Raw genomic sequence first — 27,885 nt, 5'->3', positions numbered from 1 at the left:
AGTTCTACCTTTAGCCTTCTCCTAAGCCTGTTCCCAATCTTACTAAGAAAGGATAAATAGCTATAGCAAAGCTCTGTTTTACAGTCATAAATTTTTGAATTAAAAATTCAAAGCAAATGTGTAATAAATATTTGCCTTATCTTATAATTATCCTCATTTGATTCAAAGTAACTTTAAATTTAAAAGATCAGTTCTAATACAATCAGCTGTGCATACTGTTATATTAGTTATGAAATGCTATACTAACTTCCATTTTCCAAGTCACACATTTCAAAATTAAACTCTTCTCAGTAAGATATATGCTGTCTTTCATGCATTTGTGATGATTGATAATCACCACTTTGCACTGATTTTTGTCTCACTTCACTGTTTGATATAAATATGTGGAAGTAAAATGTTATTTAGCAGATAACTATTATCTAAGAAAAATGAGTTAAATACTATTTTGAGCCAAAAACTCAGCCAAAATGATTTAGGGTATAAATTTCATTTAAGTAAACTTTATTAGGGACATACCAAAATCCTACAAGTTCCTACAATCTTGTATACCTTTTTTAGATAATTTTAGAAATGTAATTGACATCAGCATCAACTAAACCAGAAATAAAATTATAAGCTATTTAAAAAATACTGTAAAATTAGTTATACAATATAATTTTAAGATTACAAACATACCATGCATAAACAAACTCAAATTTCTTACATAACAGAATAAAATCAGAGTGTATTTTGTGGCTTAGTGATAAAGAACCCTCCTGCCAATGCAGGAGACATGGGTTCAATCTCTGGGTGGGGAAGATCCCCTGGAGGAAGAAATGGCAACCCATTCAAGTATTCTTGCCTGAAAAATCCCACAGACAGAGGAGCCTGGTGGGCTACAGTCCATAGGGTCACAGAGTCAGATATGACTGAGAATATAACACATTATCAATATCATTGTTTCTTTTGCTAGTAAGAGAAAAGCCATTGAAAAAATAGGAAATTTTAGGTACTGTGTACTGAAATTTTCCAAAAAGCTGATTAAAATATTTCCTTAAGGCCACCTGAATTATAAATATAATTATAATTATAGTAATAATATAATTATAACTATAATAATATTATATAATATATAATAACTATATACTATAGTATATAGTATATATAGGAATATATAATCTAAATATATATTATGTATATAGTTATATATTATATAATATAGTGTATATATAGTAATTATCATATAATATAGAGTATATACTAATATATTATAGTATATACTATATTATATACTATATATAATACATTATATTATAATATATATAGTAATATAGTATATAGTATATAATATATACTATATAATATAGTATATATATAGTAATATATAACTATATATTATGTATATAGTTATATTATATATTATATAATATAGTATATATATATGTAATTGTTATATAATATAGTATATATAGTAATATATAACTATATATTATAGTTATAATATTTATATATAATTATAACTATAATTATAATTATAATCATAATAGCACCAACATAATAAAATCAGAGAGAAAGAAACTTTGAATATCAGAGTGTAGTAGTTTCCTAGGATCACAGTAGCAAACTACCATAGTTGATCTGGGGGCTAGCCTTCTGAAATCAAGGTGTTGAAAGACTATACTCCCTTTGAAGCCCCTAGAGAATTCTCTCCTACCTCTTCCCAGCTTCTGGAGACTCCCAACAGTCCATGTAATTCTTTGGCTTGTAGCTGCATTAATCCAATTTCTGCCTACATTTTTAGATCACCTTCTTCTCTATGTGTCTGTCTGTCCTTTTCTGTCACATTGGATTTAGGGTCCATGCTAGGGTGACCCCATTAGATTCTTACTTTACTTGTATCTGCAAAGACATATTTCCAAACAGGGCTACCTCCTGAGGTTCCAGCCAAGATGAATTTGGGGGATACACTTTTACACCAGGGTTTCCCAGATGGCAATAGTGGTAAAGAACCCATCTGTCAATGCAGGAGACATAAGACACGTGTTGATCCCTGGGTTGGGAAGATCTCCTGGCAACTCACTGCAGTATTCTTGCCTGGAGAATCCTATAGACAGAGCAGGCTGGCGGGCTATAGTCTACGGGGTTGCAAAGAGATGAACACGACTGAAGCAACTTTTACACACTATTACACCACTGCACAGAGCTTTGTAAATAAACTGGACGCTGCTTAAATGAAAACAAATTTTCCCTTGAAATTCAGTTGATCAATACTCTTCACATTCAGACCTCTCTCATTGATGTCATATTCTATTTTTCTTCAGGGAAAATTTTATTTATTATAATATTTATATTTTACAAACACATCTCTTAAATTCTACCTTGGGTTTTCTCATTTATTTTTCTGTTATAATTCAGGTGGCCTTAAGGAAATATTTTAATCAGCTTTTTGGAAATTTTCAGGACACAGTACCTAGAATTTCCTATATTTTCAATGGCTTTTCTCTTACTAGCAAAAGAAACAATGATATTGATAATGTCTTATGTTCTAAATTCATACAAACAGAAAATATATCTTGAAAATGATGTGTTCAGCTCTGAGGCAAGGGCCCAACCTCCTGCTCTGAATGTAAAAGTTTCCTGAAATCTTTGAAAGGCTAGTTTATTATGAAAGTGTTGACAGCTGATGCTTTAGGACCCATAAAGGCACACAAAATAAATTTTAATCACACTTAATGCTAATGTTGCAGCAAGATTGTGACAATATTCAAATGTGACTAATTTCATTAAATTAGCTACACTCATCAAGCTAAGCTTAGTTATTCAAATTTATAAAATGCCTCAAAAGAAATAATCAAGCTCTTCTTTTTTTCTGTTTCTAATTTTTTTTGTTGCTGTTCAGAAGTGCAGAGATATTTAAACTGAGTTTTGTTTTTTTTTTGTTTTTTTGAGCATTTGGTTCACCTGTTTTATCACCATAAAGGTGAGGGCCCTTAGCAGGTTGCTGAATCTAGTGCTCTGTTTTCAAGAAGAAATATACCTATATCAAGAATATAGTACTTTGCATTCATCTCCTGGCATATAAGTTAATAGATTTTGTGTATGTCTTTGTTGACAGTAACATAAATTTAGAGCTGGAAAGGACCTCAGAGGTCATCTAGTCCAACCAAGTATCTTTTAAAGCCAATGAAGAAGTAGTAGGTTTATTTCATCATTTCATACTTATGCACTGTATATTTAAAAAAAAAAAAAGTCTTTGAGATGACCTACAATAAAAGGCACAGACACTGTAAAACAAGGGCAAAATGACAGAATAATGAAGGGAAACAGGTAAAAATTATATTAGGAGACATAGGAAGGAAACTACATTTCCGTCTAAAACTTAGCCATAAGACTCTTTATCAGAGGAAAAGTGAAATTCAAATACTAGGTCTTACTACTTAGTGACAGTTGTATCTACATGTGTTAGCAGGCATTTTTTAAGGTTATCTGTAAACTTTCAAGCAGAATGTATAAGTCTTTAAGCAAGAGACAATGAGCAATACAACAAAAGCCGACAAAAGTCCATCTAGTCAAAGCTCTGGTTTTTCCAATAGTCATGTATGGATGTGAGAGTTGGACCATAAAGAAAGCTGAACATTGAAGAATTGATGCTTTTGAACTGTGGTGCTGGAGAAGACTCTTGAGAGTCCCTTGGACTGCAGGGAGATCAAACCAGGCAATCCTAAAAGATATCAGGCCTGAATATTCATTGGAAGGACTGATACTGAAGCTCCAATACTTTGGCCACCTGATGCGAAGAACTGAATCATTTGAAAAGACCCTGGTGCTGGGAAAGATTGAAGGCAGGAGAAGAAGGGGATGACAGAGGATAAGATGGTTGGATGCCGTCACTGACTTGAAGCACATGAGTTTGAGCAAACTCTGGGAGTTGGTGATGGACAGGGAAGCCTGGCGTGCTGCAGTCCATGGGGTCACAAAGATTTTGACATGACTGGACAACTTAACTGAACTGAACAAAAGCTAACATCAATAGCAACTGCAAAGTTTTCAAGGATATAAGTACACATGGCATTTTGTTATATGAATCTTTGTTTAAAACTGCCTGAGTGATATTATAGTTCTGAGTAGGCATTTCAACTGTGACCTGGTTATCTGACTTGGAGAAAAATATAGCCTTGGAGAAATTAGAAGAGCAGATGGATAATGTTACTCAATTTATTTTTTTATTGTTAATTATTATTTATTTCTCCACTGAAAGAGCATATATTCTCTGGGTAACGGGTTGAACTACTGTGGTAGAATCTCAAGGTCAAAGTGACTTGAAATTAAAGAATCTCTTCTGAAGAACTGTGCTGTTTTCTACAATCCTACACAGTAAAAGTGCTGCACTCAACATGCCAGCAAAGTTGGAAAACTCAGCAGTGGCCACAGGACTGGAAAAAGGTCAGTTTTCATTCCAATCCCAAAGAAAGGCAATGCCAAACTATGTTCAAACTACTGCATAATTGCACTCATCTTACATGCTAGCCAAGTAATGCTCAAAATTCTCCAAGCCAGGTTTCAACAGTATGTGAACTGAGAACTTCCAGGTGTTCAAGCTGGATTTAGAAAAGGCAGAGGAACCAGAAGTCAAATTACCATCATCCACTGGATCATAGGAAAACCAAAAGAGTCCCAGAAAAACATCTACTTTGGCTTTATTGACTACACTACTGCTGCTGCTAAACTACTTCTGCTTTATTTGACTATGCCAAAGCCTTTGACTTGTGAATCACAACAAACAGTGCAAAATTCTTAAAGAGATGGGAACACCAGACCACCTTACCTGCCTCCTGAGAAATCTCTATGCAGATCAAGAAGCAACAGTTAGAATTGGACATGGGGCAATGGACTGGTTCCATTGGGAACGGAGTATATCAAGGCTGTATATTGTCACCTCGCTCATTATATGCAGAGTAAAACATGGAAAATGTTGGAATGGATGAAACACTAGCTGGAATCAAGATTGCCAGGAATAATATCAATAACTTCAGATATGCAGATGACACCATCCTTATGGCAGAAAGTGAAGATAAACTGAAGAGCCTCTTGATGAAAATGAAAGAAGAGAGTGCAAAAACTGGCTTAAAACTCAATATTCAAAAAGGAATACCATGGCATCCAGTCCCATCATTTCATGGCAAATAGATGAGGAAACAGTGAGAGACTTTATTTTCTTAGGCTCCAAAATCACTGCAGATGGTGACTGCCGCCAAGAAATTAAAAGATCCTTGATCCTTGGAAGAAAAGCTATGACAAACCTAGACAGTATACTAAAAAGCAGAGACATTACTTTACTGACAAAGGTCTGTCTAGTCAAAGCTATGGTTTTTCCAGAAGTCATATTTGAATGTGAGTGTTGGACCATAAAGAAAGCTGAACGCCGAAGAATTAATGCTTTTGAACTGTGGTGTTGGAGAAGACTCTTGAGAATCCCTTGGACTGCAAAGAGATCCAACCTGTCAATCCTAAAGGAAATCAATCCTGAATATTCATTGGAAGGACTGATGCTGAAGCTGAAACTCCAAAACTTTGGCCACCTGATGCAAAGAACTGACTCATTGGGAAAGACCCCGGTGCTGGGCAAGATTGTAGGCAGTAGGAGAAGGGGGCGACAGAGAATGAGATGGTTGGATGGCATCACCAACTGAATGGACATGAGTTTCAGCAAGCTCTTGGAGATGGTGAAGGACAGGGAAGCCTGTCATGCTGCTGTTTATGGGATCGCAAATAGTCAGACATGACTGAGTGACTGAACAACAAAAATATACACACACTTACACTACTGTTTCCATATTCATTTTCCTTACCTTCATTTTCAATAGCAAAAAAGGTGGACTTCCTGGGCCCATAAAAGAGATATGACACGTTAAAAGATTTGTAAATAATTTTTCTTAAGGAAAGTAACTGGGGAGTAATTAGTATATAGAAAACAATTCGAATTTGAGTATAACACATTAGTTTGAAAATCCAGTTTCAACCCTGTTTCCAATCCCAATTTAAAATTCTGTTCAGCCATTCCATTTTTTGGTCTGTTGAATCTCAAAATAAAAATTGATAGGTTTCAAGTCATAGTTATTATGAAGAGGAAGGAGGAGTTGGGAAATAATTGAGCTTTCTGTCCCTGCCTCATCTTAACTCCACCATAGCCAAATTCCTGGTGTCAAATAGTCCTGAGAAAACAATCAACTTGTGTGATGGACTCTAATTTGTGTCCACTTGCATATATGAGAAAATTGCTTCTCCAGCTCTTTCTTGGCAAGCCCAGTTGTGCTATGCAGAAAACAGCTGGACCTAGTTCCATAGAATTATACATGCCTAGGACGCTAAGATTCCTATACTTGTGGTTACTCTGGGAACACACTTGGCCAACTGGGTATGTGAAAAATATATGCATACACAGAAAGCAGGAGGCTTCTTAACAGCCTGCAGAATCCAGATAGAATGGGTGTTCCTGGGTCAGACGACCTGCTGATTCTGTACCTTGAGGCAAATTTGGCCAATCTCTCCCTCACTCTATATGCTTTCCTTCAGTCACTTACATGCTGCTGCTGCTGCTGCTGCTAAGTCGCTTCAGTCGTGCCGACTCTGTGCAACCCCATAGATGGCAGCCCACCAGGCTCCCCCATCCCTGGGATTCTCCAGGCAAGAACACTGGAGTGGGTTGCCATTTCCTTCTCCAATGCATGAAAGTGAAAAGTGAAAGTGAAGTTGCTCAGTCATGTCCAACCCTCAGCTACCCCATGGACTGTAGCCTACCAGGTTCCTCTGTCCATGGGATTTTCCAGGCAAGAGTACTGGAGTGGGATGCCATTGCCTTCTCCGTCACTCATATGATGTCTGCTTAAATGAAAAGTCCATCAGGATTTACATTTTGTTACCCCTGCCTAGCAACTTCTATTCCTTTCCCCAGTCACTAAAGCTAAAGCTAAGCTTTAAAAGAAGCTTTGCTAATGTGACTCAGTTTGAGATTCTGAGATAGATTACCCTAGTTTATCTGTGTGGGCCCTAAACAGAACAGCACGTATCCCTTTAAGAGAAAGATGGAGGGAGACTTTTTTTTTTTTTTTAAACAGAAGGCAAAAGTTCCACCAAGCAGGGATTGGAGTAATGTTACCACAAACCTATGGACGCTGGAAGCTTAAAGAGCCAAGGAATGAATTCTTCCCTAGAACCATGGCCTTACTGAAATTTGATTTTGTCCCAATACGGATTTAACACTTCTGACCTCCAAACTGATAGCTATCACATTTTTGTGGTTGTAAGTCACTCACTGGTAATTTCTACAGTAGCCACAGGAAACAAATTTGCCAACTAAGAAACTAAACTATTTGCCAACTAGGGTGTCTCTCTTAGGTTATATGCTCTTGTTAACTATTGCTTGCTAACACTTTAGTTTCTGGGATACATGTATCATTATTGTAGTTAAGTAATTAACTGTACAATGATTTGTTTAGTGCCTCTAACTCCCTTCTAAACTATAAATTCTTGAGATCAAGTACTGTTTCTGTCTAAATCATCCTCTAGTTTCAGGCCTTAGCAAAATGCCTGGAATATGAAAGCTCAAAATAGATTTGTTATCTGAGTGAATGTATGACTGACACAAAAGTAAACAAACAAAAAAATAACTTTCAGGACATATATTTCCTTTTCCAGAGCGGGTTCTTATGACATCTCTCAACATTTCTGAAGTTGGTTACAAATCCCATGAATGTATAATTTCGTCTTAATGCTGTTTCAGTCCAGTATTAAATAGTTTCTGAATGGTAGTTTGAGATGGAATCTCATCTACGTTTCTCATTAGAAACAAAAAGGAAGAAATGAGTAAAACAGAGCAAACAACATAAACACTAAATCCTAAAACTGACTCTCAATATGTAGATCAACTGTAAAAACAATTAAGTTAAACCTTCCCATCCATGTTACTTCACAGGAGAGAAATTTCCTTCATAGAACAATCAGGAACCATGACAGTTGGCTCTCCCTAGCTGTCACTGAGTTCCCCCTGCAGAAGCCCTGAGAAGGAGCACATGTTCTTCTACAGCCCCAGTCCTGTTTTTTGAGGGGCCTAATATAGACACCAGGGCTTCCCCGGTGGCGCTAGTGGTAAAGAATCCACCTTCAATGCAGGAGACAAGAGATGTGGGTTTGATCTCTGAGTCAGGAAGATCCCCTGGAATAGGGATTGGCAACCGGCTCCAGTATTTTTGCCTGGAGAATCCCATGGACAGAGGAGCCTGGTGGGTGACAGTCCGTGGGGTCACAAAGAGTCAGACACAACTGAACAATGGAAAACATACACAGTAAAGACACCTTGAGAGACAAGCTCCAATAAAAGAGCAAGATGCAGAAAGATCCTGCCAGGTCCTAGACAGTCCCTCAAGAAAAGTCTTGTTGAGTGAAGCAATAGAGGAGCCTAGGTGCCAGAAGCGACTATAACCTGAGTAACGCAGATCTTAATCACACAGTCTCCCCAGCATCTTTGTGCCCTTTGCTGCTGCTGCCTTCCTGATCCCCACCCCTCTCTTCCCAGCAAGAACTCAGCCTCTTTTTCCTATCTTCCCTTTCTTTTCCCACATTATATCTTTGCTATTTATTACACAAAGATTTCAATGAAATTTAGGGAACAAGGATAACAAGTGACTTGCACCGAACCAACAGACAATTTTAAATTAATTTCAGAATAAAATACAGCCTTCCTTTAGAATCTCCAGTCAAAATCTGTAAAATATATCATTTACAAAAAGTACTCATTTTTGCCATCAAGTCTGGCCACCCACTACATGTGCAGGCTGAGCACTGTAATATGTCTCATACCTTGGACCAGACAGCATACAACAGGCATGCACCCTAGCTTAGCTGAGCTATTCCAATAAATGCTTGCTGGTTACTGAGAGAATATGCATGTCAACTTATTCTACTCCAGTTTTGGTTAAAAGAAGCTCAGCCACCATTTCAAAGGTAAACAAACTGTTGGAAAAGTGGCTATTTATTTTTTATTAAATAACTTGGTTTTGAATAAATGTCACTACCTTCTAGGTAAAGAGATGGGGAAAATATAACAGAAAACACACACAACTAAAAACTACCCTGCAAAAACAAGAAAGATAATATCATTTTGAAGACTTGAGGAAGAATATCCCTAAAAATTATTTTACTTTGAACAAGAAGAAAGATTTAGAAAATTGCTTTAAACTACTGAAACTATGAAGAGTATGACAAAGGCAGGTCATTTATGAAAAAGGAGCTGAAAGTTATAACGACAAAATGGGCCCAAATGGCAAAATAGGAGATGGGTGAGATTACAAGGTTTACATGAAAACTAATTTTGCAATAGCAAAATTTTCCACATGGTTTCCATGGAGAACAAAATTGATACCCTGAAAAGCTCAAGCAGCAACTGAATCAGGGCCTAGGGCGGAGAAGAAAGAGATAAAATAATGACAGAAAAGACGGTTGATGAAACGCCAGAGATAAGAGTTCTGACTTAAGAATAATTTGTGAACCTGATAAAGAAACAGAGTACCTTGATCTGAAACAATAATCAAAGCTGTAACTTAACTATGAAGAAGAAAAGAACTAGCCAGATTCTAGTGGTAGTAGTAAGAAACCAGTAAAGACCTATATCTAGACAGAAAAACTAGCTAAAATTCCAAAACCTCAAGAATAAAGAAAATATCTTATTAATATATAAAGAGAAGAAAAGTTATTTAAAAGTGAACTATATGAGGCTTACTTTAGAGCTTTCTTCTGCTGTGTTAATATGTTAGAAGACATTGAGCTTTTATAATAAGACTATGACCAAAAACATCTTATCTATCAGATTCTGTATCAAAGTTAAATGAGAAGGGATGACAACTCTGTATATTCCACTGATTTGTCCTACCAATAATAATTTACTCAAGGATATGTGGGTACATACTGGGGAAAAGTAATTAAAATTAAACTTTCAAGAATTAGAATTTTAAAAATTAATTTATCTTTTAATTGAAGGATAATTGCTTTACAGAATTTTGTTGTTTTCTGCCAAATATCAACATGAATCAGTCGTAGGTAGACCTATATCCCCTTCCGCTTGAACCTCCCTCCCATCTCTCTCCTCATCCCACCCCTCTAGGTTGTTACAGAGCTCCTATTTGAGTTCCCTGAGTCACACAGCAAATTCCCATTGGTTATCCGTTTTACATATGGTAATGTAAGTTTCCACGCTACTCTATTAAAAAAAAAAAGTAGAATCTATTCTGATTTCTTGGGAAATGATTTACCATGTTAAACTAATGATTTTTTAAAAAAATAAAAATTTCATGAGCTTAAAAAAAAAAGCATTAGGAAGTTACAAATCCTAAGTTTGGAAAGGAAATAATTGATCCAATTAATTATAAAATTCATTTCATATGTTTTATAATTGATTACCACAATAATATCATTAAAGTAAAATTTCAAGAGAAAATAAATATTTAATAAATGCAATTATATATCACATTCCAAGTCATAACACTAGATACTGAGAATTGTTAGTGGCAAAAAGAAGGAAAAACATCCTACATCCCTTATCAAATATTGAGTGAACTCAAGATAGCATTAAAAACTCCTATAGGTTCTACTGAAAGTATCCAGATTCAGACCTGAGGGCCCATTTCCAACATGATCATTCTAGTCTGTATCATTCTTTTTCCCTTATCTGATCAGGACAAAAGACTCCTACCTGGACCCCAGCTTAAGCCATTGATCCCCTTTACCTTTTCTCATCACAAGAATCAGAGAGATCATATTAAGCATAATTTCAGATTGTGCCACTTCTCTGCTTAAAACTTTTCAGTAGATACCATTTTCATCAGAGGGAAATTCAAAGTCCTTACAATGGCCCAGAAACATGTCTCCATAATCTGTGGCCTCTCCTTTATTCCTTTGGCATCATCTATTAATACTACTAATCCATTACATCTGAAGTTTTCCAAAATCTCAGTTCTTTTTGAAAATAAGGTAACCCTTTTAACATAGGTATTTAATGGTATAATAAAATATTAATTACCATGAAAAAGTGCCTTATTGTGTGCTAAGGGGAGCTACAAAAACAAGGTTACTATTCTTGGAAAATGCAGACCAAGGGAAGGCATGAAATTGTCAAGGCTAATTAGAATCAACTGGGAGAGCAAAGATTCCAGACACAGACTGAATATTTCCACTCTATGCAGACAAAAGGGCATCCAATAAAGGACACACAGCATCCATTACTCAGGAGACCAAACCTTGGAGACACAAGTCTGACATTTTCTATTTCCTTTAAAACAACACTGCAAATCTCCTGGAACCCACAGCAACACCCTCAGAGATTTGAGATTACCTGATAATTTCAGAACTGATGTTTGACATAACACTGACATGTTGAATATTTTCCTTCAGTCACAGGAGATCTCCAGTTCCAGAAATCATAAGTCAAAGGGGCATACTCTCAATTCATTCTTTGTTATTGAGTGGTTTGTTTTTGCTAGATAATTTATGGAAAATTAGCACAAAATGACAGCCATGATACAGTGTAGGAATACCAAGCAGATGAGAAACTTAAATATAACTGCCAACACAAGATAAGGAAGGCAGTCAGCAAATAAAGGTCAAATGAAAGAATCAGCCTAAGTTTCTATGTGATGTCAACCCTGAAATGCAGTTTCAGCAAAAGTTTGGGCAAACAGAGTTTGGTTGCCTTTTTTCTTACTTAAGCTATTTTTTGAAATTCTCTATGACTGCAGATATATACCATTATCAAAATCCTGACAAATGCTTGTTATTTTTGACTCAATAATTTAAATCTTACCATGGTAAGTAGTCCACAGATGAGTAGTCCAAACAGTGGGACAAAGAAATGCATCATGGCATTATGTTGCTGAGCAAAATTCTTAAAAAATTGAGCAAACATCAGCAAATTATGGCATATTAATTCTAGGCAATAATATACAAACATTAAAAATTATTTTTTTAATTATTTGTAAAAAATATCTTGGGAAAACTATGACTCTACTATATTAGGTGACACAAGCAATATTATTTCAGCTATATGAAAACTATGCCTAGAAAACTTAATAAATCATTTTCAAGTGCAAGGTGACCATATTTATTGTCCATTCAGGCTATTACTAACAGGGAAAAGGGGGCCGCTAATAAATAGTTTAAGACTAGAAGTCTAAATTGGGAATCTCCTAGAGACGGTACAGGTGTCACCAACTTTGTTTCTTTAGTATGTTCCAGGCAGTTCTTCAAGTAGTTTGCATATTTAAACTCAATTAATCAACAAGAGAACACACGGATGTGGATAACATTAACATTCATATTTTATAGGTGAAGACACTGAGGCATAGAGGCATTTAATAACTTGCCCCAAATTTGGTGATTTTGAATTTAATGCCAGCCTGGCTAAAGAGTCCATGCTTTTAATCAGTGTGCAAAAGTGTTCCTAGAAACACAGGAAGGAAATACATCAAACCACTGACAGTGAAGACTGGATTTGGAGAAATAGTAATGCTTTCTCAAATGACTCTAATTTTTCTAGATTGTCTATGCCAATTGCATATAATTTCCAAAAAGAAAGACATTTTAAATGAATCCATAATTTATTAATATAAAAGAAAATACTGCATCTATTTGCCCCCCCTTTTGGTATAAAATAAATTACAGAATAACAGTGATTATAGATTAACAAACCAACATCTTGAAAACTTATCATTTTATTTTTTTGATTATTTACTGATTTTACAAGTACAATGATCACTTAGTTTCCTTTTTTGTCCCCTTTACAAATGAGTGCTTTCTCTGGAATTAATAAGAATATCAAAGCTAGGAATGGTTTCTCACAAAAAGAAAGAAAAAAAAAAACACCCTGAAACAAAAATGAATTTCTCAGCATTCCATAGCTCTTTTTTTTGGGGGGGGGTGGAATTTCCAATCAATTCTTATAAACAACTTTATTGAGGCATGATATATGTAAACATAGTGTATATTTAATGTTCAGTTCAGTCTCTGAATCATGCCTGCTCTTTGCAACCCCAGGCACTGCAGCACAGCAGGCTTCCCTGTCCAGCACCAACTGTCAGAACTTGCTTAAACTCATGTCCATCAAGTTGGTGACGCCATCCAACCATCTCATCCTCTGTCGTCTCCTTTTCTACCTGCCTTTGATTTTTCCCAGCATCAGGGTCTTTTCCAATGAGTCAGTTCTTCCCATTGGGTGGTCAAAGTATTGGAGTTTCAGCTTCAGCATCAGTCCTTTCAATGAGTATTCATAACTGATTTCTTTTAGGATTGACTGGTTTGATCTCCTTGCAGTCCAAGGGACTCTCAAGAGTCTTCTCCAGCACCCAGTTCAAAAGCATCAATTCTTTGGTCCTCAGCTTTCTTTATAGTCCAACTCTCACATCCATAGATGACTACTGGAAAAACCATATTTAATGTATACAACTCAGTAAGTTTGGTGATAAGTATACACCCTTGAAACTATCACCACCATCAAGTTATATACATATTCATGACCTCACAATGATCTCCTGCTCCTTACTTGTGTGTATGTGGTAAGAACAAAACATAAGACCTGCTATCTTAGAAACTTTTAAGTGTACAATATGGTATTGTATCAAGATTGCCGGGAGAAATACCAACAATATCAGATATGCAGATGACACCACCCTTATGGCAGAAAGCGAAAAAGAACTAAAGAGTCTCTTGATGAAAATGAAAGAGGACAGTGAAAAAGTTGGCTTAAAAGTTGACATTCAAAAAACTAAGATCATGGCATCTGGTCCCATCACTTCATGGCAAATAGATGGGGAAACAGTGGAAACAGTGTCAGACTTTATTTTGGGGGGCTCCAAAATCACTACAGATGGTGACTGCAGCCATGAAATTAAAAGACGCTTGCTCCTTGGAAGAAAAGTTATGACCAACCTAAACAGCATATTAAAAAGCAGAGACGTTAATTTGCCAACTAAGGTCTATCTAGTCAAGGCAATGGTTTTTCCAGTAGTCATGTATGGATGTGAGAGTTGGACTATAAAGAGAGTTGAGCACCAAAGAATTGATGCTTTTGAATGGTGGTGTTAGAGAAGACTATTGAGAATCCCTTGGACTGCAAGGAGATCAAACCAGTCCATCCTGAAGGAAATCAGTCCTGAATATTCATTGGAAGGATTGATGGTGAAGCTGAAACGCCAATACTTTGGCCACCCGATGCAAAGAACTGACTCATTTGAAAAGACCCTGATGCTGGGAAAGATTGAAGGCAGGAGAAGGGATGACAGAGGATGAGATGGTTGGATGGCATCCCCGACTCAGTGGACATGAGTTTGAATAGACTCTGGGAGTTGGTGATGGACAGGGAGACTTGGCGTGCTGTAGTCCATGGGGTCACAAAGAGTCGGACACGACTGAGCAACTGAACTGAACTGATAGTATTGTTAGCTATAGGTACTATATTGTAGATTTCCAGAACTTATTTATATTGCATAAATAAAACTTTGCACCCTTTGACCATCACTGATATATTTTCTTCTCTCCTATTCCTTGCAACTCACCATTCTACTCTCAATGTTAATCTGGATGGACATTATTAGACAAGCTGTACTATATATGTTATATGGTTATTGTGAGAAATAAATCAACTTTAACAAGGTACTGCTCATTGACTCATATATATATGTCATATTATCAATACATACATGCTTACATATGTGTTGATTGATATATATACACATTAACATTCTCATATTCTTATATTTTGAACAAAATTGTGCAGGGTCTATGCCAAAAATAAGAATACATAAATGTTTTCATTTCATGCTAATTAAAAAAGAAAACTAGCAAAAAAAGAGTGCTTACTTCTCATTTATTGTTTAATGTGAACATTGTCCTAAATGTTTCAAGCCTCTCATAAGGTATGTTTGATTTCTTGAGCTTTATTAATTAATCCTGGTTGTGGAAATCCTTACTAGTATTTATTCCAATAATATGATTTGCCAGGCCTTTTGTCTCTATATAACTCGAGGTAGCTCACATATACTTTGCCATTTCATTCTTAACCAGCTACATGTGGAACCATAGAAAGGTACCAACTCCAACCACAGAAGTTGAGAGCTAGGAGGGAGGCACCTAACCAGCATCTTGTTTAACTCTTCCGTTTGCACTGAAAAGGAAAATGGTTCCTGGAGAGCTGAAGTGATGCCATCCACGTCTTGGCAACCTCTCTGCTGTGGTACTTTCATAGTGCTTACATTTTACAGGTAGATGGTCGCAACAAGCAATTCTCATTTCTTTTTTCTGCCATTATCTTACCTTCTGTGATCTGTTTCTTCTTCTTACCTATAACACTAGGACTTTACATTCATTCCTTCTTTACCTTTTTTATTCTTTCCAGCAAGCACCTTAAGCAAGTCTCCTATTATTGGCAACAAAAAAGTGTTTGACCCTGTACTAACTTGACAGAATCATGGTAATACATCTACTACTGCTTCATCCCGTTACCGTGTAAAAGGGAGAGGACATATTTTCAAAAACAAATCATCTTACACATGTATAATCTAAATGAAAATGACTGAAGAAAAACAATGAGTTGAAGATATGAGACTGCACAAAAATCTATGTAATTAATATATTAAAACTATACAGATTTCAGAACATTTACAATCTTACCGTTTGTGACTGAACCAAAAAATAAGTTAGAAGCTGTACATTCATCATATGTCTTTAAGCTTAAAGGACAGCATCATATCTATTACTATAAATCCTAACTTAGGTAAATTTATATCTCTTTCTAAATTGGTACTTTGGCCAATTTAAATAAATTCATCAAGACTGTGTTCTTCAAACATAACTGGTTAAGCAAAAAGCCAAAAGAAAATTCATTCAAATATATTAATATTATGGGCTTCCAAGATGGTGTGGTGGCAAAGAATCCACTTGCCAATGCAGGAAACACAAAAGACATGGGTTCAGTCCATGGATCAGGAAGATCCCATGGAGTAGGAAATGGCAACCCACCCTAGTATTCATGCCTGTAAAATTCCATGTACAGAGGAGATTGGTGGGCTATAATCCATGTGGTCATAATTATTATATACAATTAATATCTTGTATGCATGCAAGATACATACATGTAATATGTTTTCCAGAATATGTATCTCTAGTATGAAGACTCCGAGTGATGATGAACCTTATTCACTGTGTCCTAAAGAGTTTTCATTCATGAAAACACTAATAGTATTGGTAAAATTAACTGTACTATACATGTCATGCAGAGAAGGCAATGGCACCCTACTCCAGTACTCTTGCCTGGAAAATCCCATGGACGGAGGAGCCTGGTAGGCTGCAGTCCATGGGGTCGCTAGAGTCAGACACGACTGAGCGACTTCCCTTTCACTTTTCACTTTCACGCATTGGAGAAGGAAATGGCAACCCACTCCAGTGTTCTTGCCTGGAGAATCCCAGGGACGGGGGAGCCTGGTGGGCTAGTGTCTATGGGATCACACAGAGTCAGACACGACTGAAGCGACTTAGCAGCAGCAGCAGCATACATGTCATGTCTTATGCTTTTCAGTAATACATACACTTCATCATAATTATAATCATAAAGATAAAGGCTAGCCCATGAAATTAAGCACTATGATAATTTCATAAGGGCTTAGGATGGTTGAATTTCTCTCCTTACTTTGCAATATTTTAAATACTATTCCATCATCTTTCACTCCTGTAGAAAACTCTCAGGAGTGATAAATTAAGGATCAGGATAGGAATTGCCATCATTGTTTAAGTAGTTTTATCTACTCCTTTGCTAATGAACCATCATCTTGTTCTTGAAGCATTTCAGACTGTATAGTGCATAAGGGAATTCTTTATCTTCAGGAAAGTATGAATAGTAATAGAATGAAAAACAGAAAACAGATATTCAATCTACTCCAGTAAATGTGAGTATCTGATGTAGTGTTTTAGGCCATATAACTTGTAATATATAGTCTTTATCAATGGAGCATCTAAAAAGGTATAAAATGAATATTCTCTTAGTAAATCATGATATACTAATATTATGAAAATTAAATCAATACATGGGCTTCAGTTTTGAGAAAGGTATTAGAGGTACTAAGCTTAAAATCTGAATGGCAATATAGGAGAAAATGTGCAAATTATCAGAATATCAACAATGACAAAGAAAGGCTCATATATTGAATACAAATAAAAAAATTAAAACCTAACATGTTAAAGGTAATTAACATTACTGGCTTTGCCGAAGAAAATTATTTATAATTTCCAAATAAAGGGATTCTACAGTAGAGAGAAACACTGTCCATGGACAACTTCACATATATACCTGTAGCCACACTGATCTTTTCCTTTCCTCATTTTTCAGTAAAGAAGATGCCTTTCTGCCTCTCTGAGGCCAATCCTTCTGGTCTTATGAAGGTACTTGCTTCTTACCTTAGAGACTCTCTGTTCTGTGTTGTCCATCTCCTGCTCACTGACCATAGAAACCAACATCAGTATCTTCCACATAAACTAATAAAAAAATAAACAAACACAGATATCCTCCATCTTCTCCAACCTCTTTGGGTCCCATCCAGCCAAATTTCCTGTCTCCAATTTTTAATCTCATATTAATACTTTCAATTCCCTTATTAAATTTCTATGACACAAATCCTCCAGAATGGATACTTTCCAGAGTTTCTAATGATCTTCATGTTGTCAAATCCCATGGTCACTTTCTGGCCTCACCTCTCTAGTCATCTATCCTTTCTAATTTGTCTCCTGTGACACAGCATACTTTTCTGTCCTCCTTTTTCAGTGACTGCTCTTTTTCAGTCTCCTTTGCAGATTGCTCTTCTACATGAGCTAAAAAACCAGAAATTCCTTGAAAAATATCACCCTGATTTCAATATAATAACTTAAATATGCCATTTCCTGTATCTATACTTCTATAAAAAGTGCCTTAATGACTGTGTGTTTAAGAGTATAAGATTCACCAACAGTGACATTTAGAAACTTAGTTGTTTGCCTTTTTGAAAACTATGACTTTACTCTGAATATTACAGATACATGGATAATATTTATTAAACTGCATTTCTAATGGGAAAAACCATTTATTACAATGCTATACATTTTTCATTTTTTATAGTAAAATTAAGGGAAAGGCTACCCACTCCAGTATTCTGGTCTGGAGAATTCCATGGACTGTATAGTCCATGGGGTCACAGAGTCAGACACGACTGAGCGACTTTCACTTTCACAGTGATCTAAACTACCTGAATTTTTTTAACTAAGTTTTGAATGATTTTTCCTCACTTAAATGATTTACTTGAACTTCTAAGTCTTCCACAACACATGGGAATTTACATTGTTGAATCACTGAGCAAGCTCCAGAGTTGGTGATGGGACAGGGAAGCCTGGCATGCTCTCCATGGGGTTGCAGAGTCAGGCACGACTGAGCAACTGAACTGAGATTTAAATTTGATTAAATCATAATGAAACTAAAATCATTCCTTTTTGTGATATAAGCAAGGCCACTGAAAATGACACTCTTGATAACATATGAGAAATCTTGTGTCCTTAAATCTTTATTATAACTAAAATAATTGTGTTTAACTCCACCCTCCATCTTTTTTGTTTTAATTTCACTCTTTTCTTTTACTTTTTCTATTGTGATACAGAGGGAAATGCTGAACAGACATCATTCCTACACTTGGTAATCTACCCTGAACAGCCACTTCCTTTGTCTTTTCTGTAACAAGCCTGGGGAGATTAAAGTTCATGCAAACTAGGGTTGTAAGGTGAGAAGATGCCCTCTTTCCCCTGGGGCTGAGTAGATCTAGAAGAGAATCATCTACCTCAGCAGGAGTGTTTCAATGCTGACACCTTTACTCAATAGTGAAAACTGGCAGTTTCTGAAAATACAGCTAAAATACAAATGCTTCAAGCACATTTAAAGTCAGCTATAGAATGATTTTTCAGAGGAAATGTGGAAAGCAACATCAAATAACAAGTGAATTTAGAAATTATATTTTAATTTGAAAGGTGTATATTGTCAAAATTGACAGAAATTTAACATCTGAATCTATGTTTAGTTCCTTACATTTTTGAGAAATGCATTCATTTTGTCCTTTAACCAACTGATTATTGTTGATATTTAAATATCTTAATTATTTAAATAATTCTTATTTGTGAACTTAAGAGTTTTAGCATGAATTTGAGGTGAATTAAAATTATATGATATGTGGAGTAGGAATGGAATGAAGAGAAAGAAAGTCTCTGGGGAAAGAAAAATAGAAGAGAAAAAAATGAGGGTAGGGGAGGGTAGAAGATGGAATGGGGAAATAAAAGATGAAAAATCAAGAAAAAGCAAAAATATCTGAATGAATAACAGGTGTCATCTGATATATTTTTATTTTTTATGCCATGGGGTCCTAAAATAATTGAACTTTTAGGAAATCCAAAAGTTTTAAAGAAACTGTGGTTTTAGTGAAATGAAGTAACAATTTCAAAGAGTAACTAGCAGTGATTCTAAAAGCACCTTCTTAAAGGTCCTGCTTTTGTCTTTATTTGTTTTTCTATTATCTTCTCTCCAATTGCCTCCCTTATTGCAGGTATTTATACCCAACAGCTAGAGAATTAGCTAAATGAATGTCTGTGTAATTGATGCTCACCTAAGACTTTCATTTAATTGTTTAAATTCATAGTAATACTTGTCCAAGGGCTATATGTTCATTAAGAAATTAGAAAACAAAACTGAGCAGAAAAAAAACTTAAAAAAAATTTTTTGTATAGTTTCTGTATTTTGCAAAGTAATATCCAAAAAAGTCATTGACATTTTATTTGAAAATTAAGATAAAAATGAACTGTAGAGATGTGTTTGGGCTTACCTCGTGGCTCAGAAGGTAAAGAATCTGCCTACAATGCGCAAGACGTGGCTTAGATCCCTGGGTTGGGAAGATCCCTTGGAAAGGGAACGGCTACCCACTCCAGTAGTCTGATGTAATTTGTGTTGATAGCTTCAATATCAGAATCCCAGAATCAAACATACAGAACAGTGGTTCCAAGTATCCTTCCCCAATATGCATGTTTGACTTGAAAATGAAAATTTTAATATTTTATTGTTTAATCAGCATTTTGTAAGTGCTTAATTTTAACACATGATCTTTTAAGATTGTAATGGCACTTAGTGTTACTTAAAAGTAAACTTTAAACAAAATTTTACTCACTTTCAACTATATTTCATAGCACCTACATTTATTTTGCTAAAGATCTCATATACTACTATTATGTATAAATAGTAGCATTGAAACGGGAAACCAAGTTCTTGTTCATGGTGCTGAAAATTGAATTCTGCAAACTTGCAAACACTCACAAAGGGAAAGTTTATTTTAAAGGATAACGATACTGAACAACAAGAACAAAAGTAGAAGTCATTGTGAAATTATCCAAATCTTACTAAGAAAGGTAACATCTTAAATTCAACTATTCAGGTCGCAAATAAAATATTTAAATACAACCCTTTCCTCAATTTCCAAAATTTTGGAATACAGGTCAGTTCAGTCACTCAGTCGTGTCTGACTGTTTGCAATCCTAAAGACTGCAAGCATTCCAGGCTTCCCTGTCCATCACCAACTCCCAGAGCTTGCTCAAACTCATGTCTATCTAGTCAGTGATGCCATCCAACCATCTCATCCTCTGTCATCCCCTTCTCCTCCTGCCTTCAGTCTTTCCCAGCATCAGGGTCATTTCCAAGGAGTCAGTTCTTCATATCAAGTGGTCAAAGTATCAGAGCTTCAGCTTCAGCATCAATCCTTCCAATGAATATTCAGGACTGATTTCCTTTAGGATGGACTGGCTTGATCTCCTTGCAGTCCAAGGGGCCTCTCAAGAGTCTTCTCCAATACCAAAACATCAATTCTTTAGTGCTCAGCTTTCTTTATGGTCCAACTCTTACATCTATACATGGTAGCTCAGCTGGTAAAGAATCCACCTGCAATGCAGGAGACGCCAGTTCAATTCCTGGATTGGGAAGAATCGCTGGGGAAGGAATAGGCTACCCACTCCATTATCCTTGGGCTTCCCTGGTGGCTAAGCTAGTAAAGAATCCACTCGCAATGTGGGAGACCTGGGTTCATTCCCTGGGTTGGGAAGATACCCTGGAGAAGAGAATGTTTACCCGCTCCAGTATTCTGGCATATAGGTATAACTACACAAATAAATAAGAGACAAAATTTCTATTATCATTCATTCTAATAACCAATAACCTTATAAAGATTAAAATAAAATTTAATAAGAATGAAATTAGTATATTCTTTGGCAAAAGTTTTTGCTCACACATAATCTTCAGTGCATACACAAATAATATTTGACAACTTCTAAAAGATAAATAGTAATAAAATTGGAAGGATTTTAATCAATCATTTTGGTAACTATTTTGCTATTATAAATAAGGCAGTGGTTAATAGTCATATATCAAAAGCTTTGTTATTGTCTCTGAGTTTTCCTTGAGAAGTTAAATCATGCACTATTATAAACTTATTTTATATTTGAGTGTGACTATAGTCATGCCTTCTATAATTCCTACAAATATTTGTGCAGATGCTTAATATGCAGGTATTTTTATATATGTCCAGGGGACATTCCTAGTTATTATATATGTTTGGAGGATATTGAGTTCACTATTTGTTTAATCAACCCTAATTGTTATATTGTTCAGCTTCTCCATATCCAATTATATATTTTAGGGGTAAAACTGAGCAGTGCATTCACAGCTCCTATTACTATTTGAATCTTATGCTCCTATATATTGTCTGCAAGCAGTTTTATTAAATGATGCATGACCTTTAAATATCACATTATTCAGCACATAAAAGTGCTTGAATGTTGTCATGATTTTGTTGCCAGGTGTATGCTCCAGCAATAAAGTGATTCATTCTTAGTGCTTTTAAAAATTAACCATTATACTGCTTTTTTAGTATTCTGATCACTGTTTTAATTTATCTTACACTTACTTAGTGTATCTATTTTTCCATCTTCTTTCTTTATATTCTCTAAATCCCTTTAATTTGGATTTTTCTTGTACTAACAATTGTAGGGGAGCAAGATTTGCTACCCCAAAATACATCCCTTTGATACAAGGATTAATTTAGACTGAACATTTTTAAGAAATACATAACTCAACATCTTCCTTATTACCTCCTCTTACCTGCCTATAAGAACTTGTGTAAAAAACCTGGTCCTGTTAGGGAATCATTGACTGAAACCACCGTCCTTGCCAGTCATGATAATGACTGCTTGCATGGATTATTTCACAAGAGGTCCCAATAAGGAACAGGGAACTAACAAGCTACCACCAACCAGAAGAATTCCAGAGGAGCCAAAAGGGAGGAGGAGATTTCAAGCCCTGTTAAGTACTACCAACCTCCCAGAATCCTTCTTGCTGGAATACATCTTGGCTGACAGATGTGTGCACCACCAAGAGAGACCCTGAGTCAGACCAAGTATGGGCATCAGCAGGATGATTGTCCAGAGACAACTCAGAAACCAACCCTGTTACCATAAAACCTGAGACTGTGAGCCACATGGCAGAAGAGTTCTCCTAGGTTCACTTATCCCACCACTGTTCACCTGGGCAGCCCTTCCCAACAAAGCCTTATACTTTGTCAGTACATGTGTCTCCTAGGAAAATTAATTTCCAAATGTTAGGTAAGAGCCCACTCTCAATAAAAAAAAAAGAAAAGAGCCCATTCTCAGGCCCTGGAAGGGATTCCCCTTTTAGTAACATTCCCGGAAAAGATCTATTACCAGAGATATCAACAAAGAATATGGGCAGGTGTGGTGGGGAAAACTTGGACAGGCTAGAGGTCACAGTCTCCTCATAGTCTCATGTCTCTGTGTGTCCCTGCAAACATTTGTTTACCCAATATTTGCTTCTCCAAGTGAATTGGCTTCCTCCCCTTTGAAATCCCAAACCAGTTTGCCCTCCAGCCTAACATTCTCTTTCATCTTTAGCTGAATATAGTATGAATTTTGGCCATTTTGGTGAAATATTTAATTTTTATAGATCTCTATCGTGCATACATGTTACTCAACTTCTGTTTGATTTTCTCCTGGTAATAAGTCACATGTCAATTTAATTTTTAGAGTAGCCAGAAGAACTTAGAAGTCCTCCCTGACATAGAAGATGTTTGTTTTTTAAGTTTTTTTAACCAAAGACAAGTTCATGTGCCCGATGCATGGCAAGACCAAACAAAATGAAATGTCAGGGTTTAGAGCAGAGAGAGGTTCACTGCAGGGCCAAGCAAGGAGAACAGGTGGCTCATGCTCAAAAACCTTAAACTCCCCAGTAATTTTGGAGGAGAAGTTTTCATAGGCAAAATTTGGTGTGAGGGCTCCAGGGTGTTTGATTTTCTTCTAATTGGTGGATGGTGAAGCAACAGGGCAGTGTTCCAGGAATCCTCTGCTCAGCCTGAAGTTGCCAACCTCCACCTGGATGCGGGCCTTGGTTCTTGCAGAAGAACTCAAAGATACTATGTATATTCCTTGGGGAAGAATCAGGACCCTGCTCTAAGGCTGCACTACTGTTTCTTGCCTGACCTCTTTTTCTGCATCCCCTTCCTTCCCTGATTAGTAATTGTTTTTATCTGCCGTCAGAGAAAGTCAAAGAGTTTGAATAAATCTTATTTCCTACAAACAAGAAATGGGGGGTGTCCATTTAAAGACAGTATTTGTATCTGAGAGGGCCCACAGGCTTCTGCTCAGCTTTTATTATTATTTTTGACTCAAATGAGAGATCAATTTTTTTTTTACTCAAATGAGAGATCAATTATCTATCAAAATTGTTCTCCCAAATGATATATTTAGCTTTACTTTTGTCATCTTATTTTTTCATATTTTGCTCTTATATATTTGCCATATTTTGCTGATCAAATTCTATGTCATTTCTTGTGTAATCTAAACTGTGCATATCCTTTCTTAAACGCCTTAGAAGCTTTGTGTGCTTACTCACTCAGTCATGTCCATCTCTTTGTGACCCCACAGACTGTAGCCCACAAGGCTCCTCTGTGCATGGGGATGCTCCAGGCAAGAATATTGGAGTGGGTTGCCATTTCCTTCTCCAGAAGATCTTCCCAGGGATCAAACTCAGGTCTCTTCACTGTAGATGGGTTCTTTACCATCTGAGCCACCAGGGATATTCAAATGTATATTTTCCTAATAATCTAATGAATAACACCAAATCTATTTTATATGGGCTTCCCTTGTGGCTCAGATGGTAAAGAATCAGCCTGCAATGCGGGAGACCTGGGTTTAATCCCTGGGTTGGGAAGAACCCCTGGAGAAGGGAAAGGATACCCACTCTAGGATTCTGGCCTGGAGAATTCCATGGACTCTATAGTCCATGGGGTTGCAAGGAGTCAGACACGACTGAGCAAATTTCACTTTCATTATCTTAAATACTATATATAAGAAGGGACATTTAAAAAAATAATAATTTCTCTCATCTTACCAAATCTTCTTGCCAAATCCTCCTATATTTTAAATTCAGATTGTAATTGTTAAGTTATTCCTTTTAGGTCATACATCTTCTCTTACGGCAATCACATTCTGATTCACATTTAGAGTGTACAATTTAAAAAAATTAGAATTGAATCTTGATTTACATTTATTACTGTGCCGTTTTGACAGAACATTTATATTCTTATTTCTCCAAAGTTTAGTTTTTGATTCATGTGTTTAATTGGCGAAAAAATGACTTTACATAAATCTTTCAGGAATGGTAACAAAAATGGTTTACTATCCAGGGCTTTTCATATCTGAAAATTCTGCCATTCATTTGTCTTCTCAATGTTCCTTGCTCACTGTGCTTTTTTTTTGAGAACATCTTACACTGTAATATTTTCATTCCATCTTTGTTTCTGATATTTCTTTAAAAATAAAAGAATGATAGCACAAAGTCAATATCTTCTGCACTTCATTTCTGCTTCCTGCAGTTATCTGTATAAAACACGGTGTTTTCTCTTCTGTAATTTGTGAGCTATAAGCATTTTCCTTTATTATGTAATAGAATCTGCTGCTGCTGCTACTGCTAAGTCGCTTCAGTCGTGTCCAACTCTGTGCGACCCCAGAGATGGCAGCCCACCAGGCTCCACCGTCCCTGGGATTCTCCAGGCAAGAACACTGGAGCGGGTTGCCATTTCCTTCTCCAATGCATGAAAGTAAAAAGTGAAAGTGAAGTCGCTCAGTCATGTCCGACTCTTTAGCGACCCCATGAACTGCAGCCTACCAGGCTCCTCTGTCCATGGCATTTTCCAGGCAAGAGTACTGGAGTGGGTTGCCATTGCCCTCTAACTCTAGTCAAAGATGGAATTCTTCCACTCATTTATAATTAAAAGAGGAGAGATGAATCTAGGCTGGGTCTGTTTCAGAAAAAACAACAACAACAGGTTTCCACCTTGATCCCTCACTGTTCATCTCCTTGCTGTATGATTCTGACATCCAGCAAGACCCTGCAGGGACCTCCTAGGTACAAACATCCCTTGGTGCCCTCCATTTCTTATCTGCAGGAAAAAGCTTTAGTCTCCTAGCCCTTCTCTGAGTTCCAAGGAACAGACACAAGCAATTACTAATTAGTGAGGTGAGGGAATTTAGAAGCAAAGGAAAAGCAGTCAAGCAAGAAAAATAATGATAGCTTAAACAATAGCTCAGCCATTAAACAACCCTAGTTCCTCCTCAAAGGGGATATATAACATCTGACATTTCTCTTTGAGTTATTCTACAGAAACTGAGACCCTCCTCACCCAGATGGAGGATGGTGACTACATGCTGACCAAAAGCATATAGACCCTAGACTAGATAGAATCAGAAGGTTGATGATTAAGATTTCTATTATATTACCGTTTCAACACGAACCAATGAGAAAAAAGTACACAAGCTGATCACAAACCCTGAAACCCTCACCCTAATGTTGTCTTTAAAAACATTTCCTTCTCTTAAAGTCAACAGGGATTTTGACTCTTTTTAGCCTTAGTTGCCCCTACACCTTGATTGGCCTTACAATAACTGCTGAACTCTCCTTCACCACAATCCAGTGTCAGGAGATTGGCTTTGATATGTGGCAGGAAAGCGGACCATCAGATTTGGTTCAGTAATCATTTTTCTCTCATATTTTAACCAGAAGGCCTAGTTAACCTCTTGCTATATCTCTATTTTGCTAATTTAATAGGCTATAGATAATAAGAGGGTATGCAAAGACCTTAGTCTGTTTCAGTGGGAAGTTTCAGCTTGAAAAACTAGGTAGTTGGTGGTATCACTACAGAGAAAAACATTATCAGAAGACAACTCAGTGTTAGAAGTACAGACTCACTTGCAGGTAGCAAACCCGTTTTAGGGTTGCACCGTGTTCTGTAAGTACAGTAAGGGATAAAAACCATCTGCTTGACATAGTAGACAAACAGGAAAGAAAGAGATACAAAAGATAAACGAAGAAAGTAGAATGATAGAGGCTAACAGCGGGAAAAACTGGTAGATAGCACCTTGAACAACCTGTCAAAAGAAGCATCATCAGGAAGGACACAAACTGAAATCATACACTACATGATAGGTTGCAATGAAAAATTTCAGCATCAATTCTGTGATATTCTTGTCAAAATGTAATTTAACTTAAGCTAATCACAAGGACTTCCCTGGTGGCTCAGACAGTAAAGCGTCTTGCTTACAATGTGGGAGACCTGGGTTCAATCCCTGGGTCAGGAAGATCCTCTGGAGAAGGAAATGGCAACCCACTCCAGTACTCTTGCCTGGAAAATCCCATGGACGGAGGAGTGTGGTGGGCTATAGTCCATGGGGTCTCAAAGAGTTAGACATGACTGAGCGACTTCACTTTCAATCACAAGGAAACATTAGAAAACCTAAACTGAAGTACACCAAAAAGGAAAAAAAAATGTAAAAAGGAAGAAAGGAAAGAAGGAAAGTGGGATGGGAAGGGAGGAAAAAACGAAAAGAAAATACTGGCTAGAAATTTTCAAATTTCAATTTTCAAATACCATGGTCAAGTTAAGGAAAATTTGAAGATTTCTTCCTGATAAAAGACATGAAAAACACTTGACTCTTAAAAACTATGCACAATTTTGAACTTGATCTTTTTGCTGTTATCAGAACTATTGTTGAAACTTTAATGGAGGTCTGAGGTTAGATGGAACAAATGTCTTCATGTTAATTTCATGGGGTTGATGTTGTATTTCACATATATTGTGCATAAATGCATGTGCATGATGTATAACCTTTTTTGTATATGTGTATTTGTGTGTACATATGTGGGAAATATACAGTAAAGCAGGATTTTTCAACCATGGCATTAATAGTATTGACATTGGGACCAGTTAACCCATCACTTCATGGCAAATGGATGAGGAAACAGTAGAAACAGTGGCTGACTTTATTTTGGGGGGCTCCAAAATCACTGCAGATGGTGACTGCAGCCATGAAGTTAAAAGACACTTACTCCTTGGAAGGAAAGTTATGACCAACCTAGATAGCATATTGAAAAGCAGAGACATTACTTTGCCAACAAAGCTCCATCTAGTCAAGGCTATGGTTTTTCCATTAGTCATGTATGGATGTGAGAGTTGAAATATAAAGAAAGCTGAGCGCCGAAGAATTGATGCTTTTGAACTGTGGTGTTGGAGAAGAGTCTTGAGAGTCCCTTGGACTGCAAGGAGTTCCAACCAGTCCATCCTAAAGGAGATCAGTCCTGAGTGTTGATTGGAAGGACTGATGTTGAAGCTGAAACTCCAAAACTTTGGCCACCTGATGTGAAGAACTGGCTCATTTTAAAAGGCCCTGATGCTGGGAAAGATTGAAGGCAGGAGG

At 36.5% G+C, this 27,885-nt stretch overlaps 1 protein-coding gene across 9 annotated transcripts in view; it reads right to left on the bottom strand.

The window, feature by feature from the left end:
- The window catches only part of GPC5 (glypican 5), a 1,583,243-nt gene that overhangs the window by 1,049,799 nt on the left and 505,559 nt on the right, over window positions 1-27,885 (bottom strand). For 2 of the 9 annotated variants that reach the window (XR_015138296.1, XM_086330183.1), the window contains exon 6: window positions 20,381-21,007. The exons of the other annotated variants lie outside the window; for them this stretch is intronic. Coding sequence is in view for 1 of the 2 variants with exons in the window: in XM_086330183.1 (XP_086186309.1) it covers window positions 20,974-21,007 (34 nt within the window). In the remaining variant the exon portion in view is untranslated. Of the gene's footprint in view, window positions 1-20,380; window positions 21,008-27,885 lie in introns of those variants that run through there. 9 annotated transcript variants of the gene reach the window in all.

The sequence above is a fragment of the Bos grunniens genome, chromosome 12 (assembly GCF_055505025.1).
Source record: "Bos grunniens cultivar Pamir isolate PY7600 chromosome 12, Bosgru_T2T1.0, whole genome shotgun sequence".
NCBI lineage: Eukaryota > Metazoa > Chordata > Mammalia > Artiodactyla > Bovidae > Bos > Bos grunniens.
This window is presented reverse-complemented; position numbering and strand designations above follow the sequence as displayed.